We start from the raw sequence: 13,263 nt of genomic DNA on the forward strand, positions 1-13,263 counted from the left end.
CTATACGTGAAAAAATATTTTTAATTTTCAGAGAGGTATAAAAATGGCAAGTTTCAGAACTCTAATCTGAAAGCTATTCTGTCATTTAAAGCTATTATTGTATGTCAGTCATGTGAATTAAATGTTTGCGACCATATTAAATGTTCAGATGTTGAAAATGGAAGAACTTGCAGACTGAAGAGTTGAGGAACTGGACAAGCAAAAGAAATATTCCTTCTTAACAACTATATACTGATGAGCATTGAGTAGTCTCAGTTTTGGTTGACTTCACTGGGAAGAGAAGGTACTGGGTACCTTCCAAAACAAAAACAAAAAAGAGGAAAAAAAGTTCCTACATCCTAGGTACCAGTTTTTACCTGCATTAACATTCAAGTCCATGTGTTTTGCTTCAAGGCGATAGTGCTTCTGAAAAATGCATGGTTTCAGCTGCTCTAAGTAGTGAAAGATTTGAGCCCCCCATTAAGCCAGCGTTGATTGCATGGAAATTACCTGCTGGGTGGTTATTTTCTTCAGCTGTGAACTAATGATTCATTTACAGGTTGATTATTTAGCTCATCTCTCAATGGCTGTTTTTCTTAGGCATCTTGGCTCACAGCTTTGTGAATTGGAAAAGCTGATAGATAAAATGATGATTGCAGAGTTTTCAACTTATGCTCGCAATGATTTAAATAGACCCCTAGAAGATGATTGCCAAATTCTAGAAGAGGTACGTCTGTTATTGAAATAAACTGTCTGATGAATATGTTTGCATCTTTAACATACTTAATTAGCATCGACTAATGCACTCAGTTCCCTGAGTGCATTAGTTGTTTATCGTTTTACACCGCTTCTCTTCTAATCCAAATTCCTGCCTCCCCCCCTTTTTTTTGTTTGTTTGATTAAAATTAAAAAATTATAGTTAAACTCTTGGAACTGTAATCCAGTCCTACTTTATTATTTTCAAAATAATATATTTTTTTATTAAACATATATTATGTTTTAATTTGGACACTTCATGAACCTCAACACTTCAATTTTAAGTTGGAAAAGAACATGAACTCTCATGTAGTTAACAGTAAAAATTCAGTTTTGCAGTGAAAGTTGATAGTGCACATTGTTCTCTTGCTGTCTCTCTATGCGTTTATGGGTCCTTATATCAAGCATATGGTTGCCTTGAACACATGCTTCATTTGCAGCTTATATTCCTCATTCCTTTGAAGCCCTTAGCTTCTGAAGGTGAAGCTGTTGTGATTGCCCTTCTAACCAGCAAAAGATTTTTCTAGATTTTGCCTGCACTGTTCTGCAGTAATTACTGCACCCTAATAACTGGTCAGTCTGTTTTGTCCATGGGTTCATGTGTGGTGAATGGCAATAAGACTTAAATATTCCCATTTCTGCCTTACAGCTTCTTCCCACTTTCATGCTGCAGTTTGATAGCCTCACCCTTGGGATGGTGTAATCGTATTTCATGTCATGCTTGCTTGGGATGAAGAAACTGATTCAGCTTTAGAAATATATACACTTTTTTAAGCACAGTTCCTTCTCTGACTCTGTTTAAAATAGAGGTTGCTGTGCTGGCACAACCTAGGAATAGGAATAAAGGGGGTGGGAGGAAGGGCCAGCTGCTACTGCCACAGGAGACTGTATAATGAAATCGTGGCAGTAGGCTCAAGGCATTAGACTCATCTGAATCCTGTCCACCATGTATCTGATATGTCAGCTCTTTCTTACTGCTCGGCAGTTTTTAAAAATTACCTTTCTTGTCCTCACCTTTGATATCTTTAGTGTTTTTTTTTTTCTTGATAGGAGAGACTTGTATCACTAGTATTTGGACTTTTAAAACAAAGGAAGCTAAATTTTTGTGAGATATATGGAGATGAAATGGTTATTACTGCAAAGAACATAATTAAACAGGTAAGCCAAACATTTCTGACTTATCTGACCAGATTGTCTTGATCTTTTACAAGCGATGTGACTGACTGCACCACCACTTCATGTAAGCCCTAGGCTACAATACGAGTCCTTTCTCACTTGACCACAACACAGCTTAAATTGGGTTAAGCATCGCTGCTCCTAGCTGTGTGCTCCCTGCCCGCCTGAGGGCAGTGGGGTGCTGGGCTGGGCACTGCACAGCACCCTGAACAGCTCGGCGGAGGGTGGGCCTGAGAGGTGGGAGAGCAGCGTGAAGGACGGTGTGAGAGTGCGCTGCCGTGGAGAAACGCAGATGGAAGAACAGCCCCCGTAGGCTGGGGAGTGTCTCGCCAGAAATAAAACTGCGTAGGCCAGAGTTGTCAGCACTTTCTAGTAGTGCTATATTACCGCGAACCTGGAAGACCTGTGTGCGGCTGCTCTTGGCCCTTGCATAAGGGCCTGGATTTAACAAAAAATGCATAAATGAATAATACAGGATAAAACTGTTCATCTGCCCAACAGTCTCCTCCAGCTTTTCACTTGCCTATGTCAGCAGTCAAGAGGAGACATTTCTCCTTTAACTCCTCTGTGCAGTCATGCAACAGGCAGAAAGTGCTCCACATTTCCCTGCTTGTTCTTCTCTGTCATAAAGCCTCTTCCCCAGAATATTTGTCTTTATGTTGGGATTTTTCGGGTGTCACCTCTGCTCAGTAACAGATGAAGTTTAATCAACTTCCAATGAAAGTTTCTGTTGACTAGGGAAAACTGACAGGATCAGAGTATTTTCTGTGTGATTTGTGGAACATGTTTGCGTTGTTGCCTATCGTCTGGGCGTTCATAGATATTTTCCTTTAATAAAGGAAAGCGTTCCCCTCCCTCATCTCAAATGTACTTCCTGTTCAAATTCATTTTTGGGCTATTTTGACTGGTATTTTAGTAGCTCTGCATTAGCAGGCGGATAAAAGAGCAGAGGTCTGTTAGCCCTTAGCGCACTGCATAGTTCAAGAACAAGGTCAGTGTCTTTAAGAAGCTGCCATACTGAACATCATTATTCACAACACAGGTGAAAAATCTATGTAGCCTGGCACAGGTACCATCAGTCACCGTTTGGATTGTATGCAGTCACTTAAAAAGGCAAGAGGAGTTCATATGCGACTGACTCATCTCACTCATTTGATGAGGTTATTGATTAAAGTTTGAGAGAGAACCCCTAATTAAGTCTAAATTAAGTTAAGATTTGTATCTAGGGCTTACAGGACAGTAACGTGGAAAGAGCAGCAGTAAATGAATCACTTTAAAACAATGGATGAGTCTGGAATGAAAAGTGACTTTGGAGGGGCGAAGACCTGCAGAAACTGGGCGTTTTCTTCTGCCCCGCTTGAACAGCAAGTGCTCTTTGAGGAAAGGCCAGAGGGTAGCAAAAGAGGTGTGCAGAAACCTAGGGACAGAGGCAGGCCGTGCCCGGGAGGTCAAGAGCAGGACAGTCGGATAGCAGATCTCATGCGTGGTGTGAGAGCAGCTGCAGCTGGGCCTTCCTTAACAGTCAAAAGCACGGGGCTGTAGGCATGTGCTTCCACACTTCTTCGTGCTGCTCCTTCCAGTTCAGGTCAGCCCCTGTGTCCTGTATTCAAAACTGAAAGGGAAGTCCCCCCAAATTTTCCAGCGTGATTGACTTTGGAGGGGAGAGGGATGCCTTCCTACCCGAGAGACGTTTTTGACACGGTGCTTAGCATCCGTGCTCAGAAAAGCAGGTCCCTTTTGACCAGAGCCAGTGTGCCTGCCAGAGCTTAGTGCACAGGTGGGAACGTTTGGGGCCTCTCTGTTTTGCAACTAGATGTTTTGGGGGGGTTGTTTTGTTTTTTAAAGAAATAAGTTGTTATATGATACAAATATGTCTTTTCTTTGTTTTTCTTTTCCTTACCTACCTTGGGGATTATTTTGTATGTTATGAAACTCAGAAGCAGTTAGAAAGAAGCTAAGATCTTTTTTTGTTTTGTTTTTTTTCCCCTTTAAATTTGACAGTGTGTGGTTAATACGGTATCGCAGATAGAAGAAATAGATACAGAAGTGGTTGTTAAGTAAGTATACAGCTAGATTATTTTTTGTGGTGGGTGGGGATAGGAAATGGGTATTTTTAGCATAGATAAACTTACTGTGATAATTTGTGCTTAAATTTCCCAATAATTAAGAATTATTCTTCTGTTTCTCTCTGAGCCTCTGATCCTGCCTGCTTCTGTGCGAATACTGCATATTTCCCTTTTTGTTCCAATTCTAGTATTTATTAATCTTTTTTCTTTAAATTAAACTTACCTTTGAGGGGGCCCAGAGGGGCTGGGGGATCTCTGTCCTTGGAGATACTCAACCCTTGACTGGCTGCGGCCTGATGCAGTTGGACCTGCTGTGAGCAGGGGCTGGACAAGGGACCTCCAGAGGCCCCTGCCCGCTTCTGTGATTCTTTTGGCTTAGCAAAGGGTTCCCCCAAGATAATAATATCCGACCAGTTGATAAGGCAAAGCGAGAAGCAGAATCTGTATGGCATTCTTACTGAGACTGGGAAAAGACTGGGAACAGGGTCATTTTTAAAAACAGTATGTTTGCTCCCCATTCTCCAGTGTTTATTATTCTGCAAAAAACTTTTTTTAGGGGTCTAAGTGTCTGTTACAGGGTTTTACTTTCCTTCTATCAGTAACTTTTCTGCCCTTTGCCATCAACCATTGACTGGCACTTTATTAGCAGAATTGGTCTCATTGCAATGCTACTATGTGGATTTAATAATGAGGCTCTTGTAATACCTGCAAAAATATGTTTTATTTATTTTTTTTCCCTGTATTTTTGTGGTATAGTTTGTGACAATTTGAGCTAGTCCATGGCACAGCCCCCCGCCCCTGTTTTTAATACATACTTATCCCAGGGGAAAATAATAGTATGCTCTGGAAAAGCAAAATGTTAAATGTAAGGCTTTGACTTTCCTGGCATGATACATTTTTAAATGTTCCACTTGCATACATTGTGTTAATCATGACTGTTGTTCAAGTGATGTCTGTTGTGTTGCCAGATAAGTCTACACTATTTTCCTTGTATTTAAAATTCCATTTAAAGCATGTTTTTTTTCTTTAAATGATGGTAGTTAGCATGGTCAGTAAACACTTGCTGTTTCCTGAATACCATTCTTTTTTTAGGCTTGCAGACCAGATGAGGATGATGAATTTTCCTCAGTGGTTTGATTTACTGAAAAATATTTTTTCTAAGTTTACCATCTTCCTCAAGAGAATTAAGGTAAGACATTAATTTATCAAGAGCTTCACATAATTAGTTCAGACACTTTGCAGAAATGGGATGAAGTTATTTTCTATTTGAAGTTTTAAGGTGTTGATTTTGATTATAGAGTTCAAACTTTTGATTGAAAGAGGGATATGTGAATATCAGCATCCAGGGCAAAAATGATTAGTGCTAACAAAGAAAGCGTTGGGAGGGAGATAATACCTCTTGTTGCATGATTACATCCATCTCAGACTGTTAGGGATTAGGACAGCACTTTTGTATGTGGCAGATTACTCCAAATGAGGTTTCTTGCACCTTTCTCAGAAATATCTGATATTGGTTGCCATCAGAGACGACTGGGTCTGCCTCAGAATGCTAATTACACGATAGAAAATAAAGTCAGGATTTACTTTAATTTTGTGGGTAAAAGAAAATATCTTTTTTTCAGCTCAAGCTTGTGCTACAGGGTTTTTTTGATAATAAACGTTATATTTGATTCTAGGCAACGTTAAATATTATCCGTAGCGTGGTTCTTTTGGTTCTAGACAAGAACCAAAAAACCAGAGACCTGGAGGACACATTGCAGAAGGACTCTGCTAAAGACAGTACAGTGGACACAGAAGTGGCTTATCTGACTCATGAAGGCATGTTTATAAGTGATGCATTCGGCGAAGGGGACCTCCCGCCTGTAGCAGCTGACACTACCTCTCAAAGAAACATTTCCCCAAACAGTGAGCCTTGTAGCAGTGATTCAGTTTCTGAACCAGAATGCACTACCGACTCTTCATCCAGCAAAGAGCAAACATCATCTTCTGTAACTCCGGGAGGAGTGGAGATTATGTAAGTAAATGCGGGCTCTGTGCTACCCATCTCAAAACTACAGTATGACTAAAGCAAGGTATTAGGTGTAAGGGCTTGTTTTCAATGTTGCAGTTCAAAACTTACTTCAGAAGAATGTGCTTTTCTAGGTAAGTGAAATAAAATGGCCCTCTAGCACCATCCCTGGAGACTGCCATCAGACTACACTGTCCCTAGCTCACCGTTGTTTTATTTGCTTTATTTTCACCTCTGTGTATAGTTGTACAGGGAGCCAGTATGTCACCTCTTACAGAGAAAGGACCCTTCCCCATCTGTTATGCTGGGGAACCTACTACTTTGCAAAGCAGGGGAGATGCAAGTCTAGCTTCCATAAAAGACACTGATCATTTTTTGTGCCTTTGGCTGGTTGCAGTATCTCGTTTCCCTGCCTGTGTTCCCGATAGCTAATCCTTCTTTTTTCTATTAAGCTGTCTCGGTGAAATATACCTTGATGAATTCTAGAGAAAAAGCTGCTGTTCATTGCCAGGTCAATGACTTGCATGGTTAAATAAATACATCTCAGTGCTGTGGTAACACAGGCAGTGCAGCCCTGTAGCGATCCAGACACTGCAGAGCTGTTACCTCTTTGGCAGCCTCTTACACGTTCCGTATTTATGGGTGGAAGTCAGCTACCTTTGTAAAAGAACCACACGTAGCATGTGTGGGGCTCGGATATGACCCGTGTCAAATGCCAGCACATCTGGATAGAGTTTTATGAAGCAAAATTGAAATGCTGCTAATTACCCTACTGAAGGATGGAGGTAGCAAGTATCCTGTTCACTCCTGCTGGTGGGTACTCGAGTATCTATATCTGTGTGTTTAAGCAACAGGCAGTGTTTGTCCCCTCCAAGTCACAATGCCGGCTGAAGGACAGAGATTTAGAATAAACATACTGTACATAAAATCGATTCAGGCCTCCATGTGTCCAAACACTGGTGCTACACAGGAAGAGAAATGCAGTGTGACGAGGAATTCAGGGAATTAAAGTGAGAAGGAAGGAAGGAGGAAGGACTTGGATCCCAACTGATCTGGAACAATTTGCCAAGTTAGCTAATAATATACCATCGAGATAGAGCTCTCTAGTAACAAAAGAGTTTCTGAGGCTGGTTACCTAACTTTTTGTTCTAAAATGAATTTGCTTCATCCCTTTTCTGCTCTTCTTAGGACCCCTGCTCCATGCTTGGAGGAGACTAAAAAAGTTAGACAATTATGGCAGCGTTAGCCCAGTTGCTGCTCCGTAGCATCCTGGGTTTCCTCTCTCCTCTCATACTGTCAGCCCATCAGCAGCCATATTAGACTAGGCCAGAAAATGGTTATCGTAACTAGCTGGGTGAATGGCAGAGCTGTGCCATGGGCTAGCCTCAAAACAGTAGACAAGCCATGAAATTATTTTCAAAAAGCACAGACTTAAGAGCCTGAAGATCAAAGAGTTAATGGAGTGATAGCTTGGAGACTAAGGTGGTGGGGACTGCACAATATCTACTGTAGACATTACACTTGTATTAGAAGAAAAATACTGTGTTTATCTGTCATATGCTAGTGATGCTGAAGTATTAGAGGAGCTAAGTAAATTTTAGGTGGGTAAGTTTTAGTAATATCTATTTTATTAATAATTGCTATATCATGTTCTCTTTCTTAGATAATTAATTGCAATTAGAGTGAGGATTTTAAAAAAATTAAGATAGTACAGTTGTGTGCTTGCTTATCACAGGGACTGATGTGGTAGTGACAGCAGCTTAGGAGGTCCCATCTGTACAAAGTCACTTTGGTGATTAACTAACTCTCTGTGTTTGACAGCTGCTGCAAGGCTCTTTCCTCCCTCAGATGATGAGCAGAAATAGGTTGGGGTTTTGGGGGGGGGGGGGTTGTTGTGTTTTTTTTATATATATATATATATATATATATATATATATATAAAAATTGATGTTCAACCACATGGTTCTGTCATTCGTAGGATCAGTGATGACATGAAGCTGACGGACCTAGAACTGGGCAGGCTGGCAAACAATATTCAAGAATTGCTTTATAATGCCTCTGATATCTGCCACGATCGTTCAGTCAAGTTCCTCATGGCGAGAGCAAAGGTAAGGAGCTTAACTCAGGCTGCTATTGGAATCTCATCCTTAATGAAAAGTTATTGCATGTTACTGGTTTAATAAGCAAGACTTCTAAAAGAGCATTCTCACTTGAAATTAAGTAACTGTTCCTGCTGTCACAGGCACTTGGTGTTAATGAATGCCCAGAACACACAAACATTAATATATGTCACTGTAAGGCTATGTGAGTTTCTGTGACTTTCTACTCTCCCACCCCCCTGACTTGGCATCTTTGAAACTCTGTGCAGGGAATACATATCTGTGACAAGGTAGCTGCTTGCACTCTAATTTACTTACTCTGTACCCTGTAGGGTTAAGTAATGTGCTGCTTAAAACACCAGTAGCACCTATGCTAGGACTTCCCAATGCACTCACTTTGATGCAAACCATGGGGAAAATATTTGGGAATTAGGGCTAGCCCAGTACATGCAAAACCACAGGAAAATACAATCTCTCCACTCTGTGAAATTCACTGGGGTGGTGTCATGATCGAGCTTACATTAGGGTCCTGCTTGCTTCCAGCAAGCATTTATGATATTTTATCCTGTAAGAGCTCAGCGCTAAGATTTGGCTCTCCCCAATATCTCGCAGAAAGGAAGGTGCACAGAAGACCTACCACACTGACATGTGCTATTTGCCTGGCACCAGTAGGCAGTCTGTGGGTAAGACTTACCACCAGCAAAAATCACAGTAACCAGGCACACAGCAACACTAATTTTAGCTGCACGCATGAATGAGCCTCGTTACAGAGGTCTTGCCTGGAGTCAAATTAGTTTATTGTAGGAGATATTATTAAGAGTTGAAGCCTGAATTCTGCATCCTTAATTGCTCTCTGCCCCTCAGACGTGCTAACTAGTTGTTTCTTTACATCTCTGAATTTTTGCGATGTTACTTCTCCTTACAGTGCTTTTCTTTGCATATAGGATGGCTTCCTAGAGAAGCTGAATTCCAGTGAGTTTGTTGCCCTTTCTCGATTGATGGAAGGCTTTATCTTAGATACTGAGCAGATCTGTGGCAGAAAAAGTATGTCCTTGCGAGGAGCACTGCAGAGTCAAGCCAACAAATTTGTGAATAGGTTCCATGAGGAGAGGAAGACAAAACTAAGGTATCTCTGGGTAGAAGCTCTTCATGTTCTTCAAAGAAGAATTTTATCAATCACATGCCAGCCAGGCAGAAATCTTTTGTTGCCTAGCACACTAGTAATCCAGTTGTACTGATGAGTAGAAGGGGGGGTGGAAACTGTTTTAAAACCTAATTCTTTTCAATTGTTTTAGACTTTTACATTCCTCATAACTTTAATCTCTTTTAACTGGATTGTTCTACAGCTGTCTAAATCAGGACAGTAATAGCTACAGGAAGGACTGGAGATTGCCTGTGAGTTTTTATTGACATTGAAGGGTAGCGTTGCCCTATCTCAGGGACTGGTAACTTCAGGATAGCTAACACCAAGCCAGCTGTTTCTTAAAAAAAAAAAAAAAAGACCTGGAGAACAGCCTTCCTAATAACATACATCAAGTCCATTTGCTTTCATCTGTCAGTAACTCTTAAAATGCCAGTGTTTTCACATAATTTCAGTGGCAGTGGTCACATGAAAAAGACCCTGCCAGGGTCTTTTGTCTTCTAGGGTAGATTGAATAAACAAACCATAAGGTGTCTAGGCAACAGAGAGTTTGTCTGGTTTGTTACTGCCAGTCATTGGGCACCTCTCTCTAATACGGATTGATGGTGTAACATTTTGGGCTGTGGGCTCTTTTTAAATTACTGTAGCTTTGATTCCACCGCAGTGCACGCAGGAGAGGCATCAAGACAAGGTATTCCATTTTCTCAGCCTCCTTTCTTTTGTGTTTATAAATAGCCTTCTCTTGGACAATGAGCGCTGGAAGCAAGCTGAAGTTCCTGCCGAGTTTCAGGATCTTGTCGATTCTGTATCAGATGGCAGAATTTCTCTCCCTGAAAAAAAAGCAGCAGGTGGGTATCCTGCAATCCTACTATTAGCTGAATTTAAATGATTATCAGCAAATGCTGTTACTGAATGTTGCCAGATGTATTCCGATGTCAGTCTTGGTCTGTGCTTGTTTGCTGTGTTCTGGGGGGTGCAGAAGGAGAGAATTTGTACCTTTTTTTTTTTTTCCTGTTTGCAGTGTTCAAATTTGAGTTGACCTTAAAAGATTTTTAGCAAAACCCATTTAGGGGTTAGCACAGGAAGGGAGCTACTCTTTTATACGAGTATTCCCAAAGTAGAGGCTTATAGTCTTTGCACAAATACAGTCTTTCCCCAGAATATAACATGGAATTGTTGCAAGAAACTGAGGAGCTCAGCCCTGTTTGTGTAAAACACTGCTTGCTCCTTTGCACTACTTGATATGCCAGTTGTTCAAATGAAAGTTGGTATGCTATGTGGCTGCTGATGGGATTGGAAACTCATGTATATTCAATTATTTGCCTCACCACAGAATCCTCATGTGACCTCAGATGAGTTACTTATTTCTTCTTGTGCCTCATTTCCCTGTGTGCAAAATGAGAATGCATTATTACACATTCCTTACCTCGTAGGAATGCTTCTCCAAAATGGTGGTGATGAACCTATGTGAACAACTAGAATGGGAAGAGAACGTACATAGAAGGGACAAAAAATGACAATAGAGGAGAAAGGAGGAAAAAAAAAATACAGTAATGTCATGGTGGAGAAAGCCCCTCTCCCCCCCGAAAGGGACATAGCAGAAATAAAGGGCAGATAAGGCACTAATCATAGAAGTGATGGAACACTGACACTGAAATATGCTGAGTAGCCATTGCTTTTAACAGAAGCTTTTGCAGCTTCCTTCAAGAAGATAGGAAACTGCATCAGTAAGAGCTTGCACTCTTAAGGAAGAAGCAAGTTTGAAGCTAAAATATTAATATGCACAGCAAATCTTTTGAGAATGTACAGTTGAAAACCTTTGTGACTTTCTCTGCTTTTCTTCTTGTGTTTGTAACCTTTCGTACTAGCAGTTTCTAAATCTAGTGCTGGGTGAGAGATTCAAGACTCACTAATGCAGTCTTGATGCAGGCAGAGACAGCTGCTGTGTGCAGCCTGAAAGCTTTCCAGGTAAATGTTCAATCTGACACAGCTATTCTTCGAGAAGAGCAGGTGATGATCTAAGCACCTGCAGCTTCTCAGCAAAATGAACTCTAATATTCTAGACACTTGTCTGAGCTCGTTAGCTGTCTATCCATAATGGCTGTGTGACTTCTCATATTGTTTGGGGGTTTTTGGTGTAAAATCCCAGCAGTGTGTACTGACAGTATAAGTAACTATACTGATCGTAATTATGATGGGTGACCAGCTGCATTTTGCATGTAAATATTATAAAATAGGGAGTGGTGGTCCAAAGATTGATTTGTTTTTTTCCAAGCCTTAGCAAGGGAACACTTCATTTCTAGAAACCAGCATTTTCTGTGCTTGTTTTTAGTTCAATTCATCCCTTTTCCTTTCTTGTTAAAATGTTTAGCTGCTGAAGAAAGAAAGCCAGCTGAATTCCTCATTGTTGAAGGACAAAAATATGCAACAGTTGGGTAAGATGCAGTCTTTTCTTTTAACAGTGGATTGGTTGGCAAGTGCTTTTGAGTAGAACTGGTGAATGCTAACAGCTTTAGCGATCTTACTTGAATAAAAAGAAAACCTTTCCTTCCACAAATTAATTGCTCTTTTGTTTCTGAGCAGTTATAAAACATTGCCAGTTGTTCTGTACTTTAAAATGCTGTTTTTTTGCTGAACAACTAGGCTGAAATGTAAGGTTTTGTTCGATTTGCAATTACTTCATGAAAACACATATTCGTGAAGATACAAGTTTATCCTCAGAGCATATTGCATATACTGCATACCTTATTTCTTTGTATCTGGGTTGCTTTTGCTTTGAATGTAATTTCTTAAAACTGATTATATCAAAGAGTTTAAAATATGTAATACCCAAGTACTACTTTCATTTAAAAGCCTTCTGCATTTCCAAAGATGGAGATGCTTAAGTATTAAGTATGCATGAGAGTTTTTTGGGGGAGGGAGTGAAACCTGAAAGGTCTCACTCCCCTGAGTCAAAAAATGTTAACTTGCCCCAAACTTAAAACAAAAAAGTGCTGATTTCCATAGTGTCTTTGACCAGCTGTCGTTTTGAGTTGCTTCATGGTGATGTGCCATTGTTTAATTACAAACAGAAACCAAATGCTCATGACTTCAATGCCAGCCCGCTGATATCAGCGCAAAAGAGCGTTTCAGGTTGCAGCATTTGAGCATCCTTTAAAGCATAAAGGATATTCCTCTGAAAAAACTTATTTAATAGACCATATGTTTGATAATCCATGTCTGCTGATTTGAAACTTATTTTTAGCTCCTTGAAACAATTGTCAGCTTCATGTTGGTGCAAATATTTATTTCAGTTCTTTATGTTTCTACATACATTTTTATTATATTTAATCAAATAAAATGTATTCACCAAAAATACCCAAGAAGTCACTGGGTGTTTATTTTTAGTGATTGTTTATTCTTTTCCTGTACTCTGCTGCCTAGAGGAAGAGAAAAATTTTATTTTTTGGAATGTTACGGTATCTGCTCTGCACATTTGATCTTGCCTCGATTTTCTTGCCTTCTGCGTATTTGAATCCAAAGGAGCTTACCTGTTCTTTGTGGATCTTTCTTAATTCCAATAGCTTGCAAATTCTCCTATCCCCACTGGATTTGGGGGAAATACAGGTGCTCAGCACCTTTTGAATATTTGCTGCTATTTCTTCACAGCAGCCCTCTCTCTTTTTTGGCTCTTCAGCATTCATAACAGCCTTTCCAATGATTGTCATTGTCTACAGGCTGTGGATTTTTGCAGTCATTCAGAGTTGGCCAGAGTTGTACAGTATGTTAAGAAAGAAGCTTTAGGGTTTTTTTTCCCCTCTCTAACATCTGAATGGAGACTTCTAGTTTCACAGTAGTTACTCTTTGAAATAAAAAGTTATGGCTATGAACTTTAGAGATTTTTCTCTCATACCTGTTAAGTATTTCCCCTCACCACCACCCTGTGGAATGGATATTTTTTATAACCATCTTTGTATATCCTCCTTACAGTTCACTTTTGCCTCACATCAATTAGTGGGTTTATTTAATGCTATAATCTGTAGCATTAGGTAGCTTTCT

General features: G+C 40.2%; 1 protein-coding gene across 7 annotated transcripts in view; it reads left to right on the plus strand.

Annotated features, from left to right (window-relative positions):
* The window catches only part of VPS54 (VPS54, GARP complex subunit), a 51,477-nt gene that overhangs the window by 23,131 nt on the left and 15,083 nt on the right, over nucleotides 1–13,263 (plus strand). For 6 of the 7 annotated variants that reach the window (XR_003255902.1, XM_026080627.1, XM_026080626.1 and 3 more), the window contains 9 exons: nucleotides 580–706; nucleotides 1,786–1,893; nucleotides 3,913–3,968; nucleotides 5,070–5,166; nucleotides 5,654–5,991; nucleotides 7,964–8,093; nucleotides 9,029–9,210; nucleotides 9,961–10,073; nucleotides 11,597–11,660. Coding sequence is in view for 6 of the 7 variants with exons in the window: in XM_026080627.1 (XP_025936412.1) it covers nucleotides 580–706; nucleotides 1,786–1,893; nucleotides 3,913–3,968; nucleotides 5,070–5,166; nucleotides 5,654–5,991; nucleotides 7,964–8,093; nucleotides 9,029–9,210; nucleotides 9,961–10,073; nucleotides 11,597–11,660 (1,215 nt within the window). In the remaining variant the exon portion in view is untranslated. The remainder of the gene's footprint in view (nucleotides 1–579; nucleotides 707–1,785; nucleotides 1,894–3,912; nucleotides 3,969–5,069; nucleotides 5,167–5,653; nucleotides 5,992–7,963; nucleotides 8,094–9,028; nucleotides 9,211–9,960; nucleotides 10,074–11,596; nucleotides 11,661–13,263) is intronic. The other variant, XM_026080630.1, reaches the window with a different exon arrangement.

Source organism: Apteryx rowi, unplaced genomic scaffold (genome assembly GCF_003343035.1).
Source record: "Apteryx rowi isolate R43461 unplaced genomic scaffold, aptRow1 scaffold_53, whole genome shotgun sequence".
Taxonomy (NCBI): domain Eukaryota; kingdom Metazoa; phylum Chordata; class Aves; order Apterygiformes; family Apterygidae; genus Apteryx; species Apteryx rowi.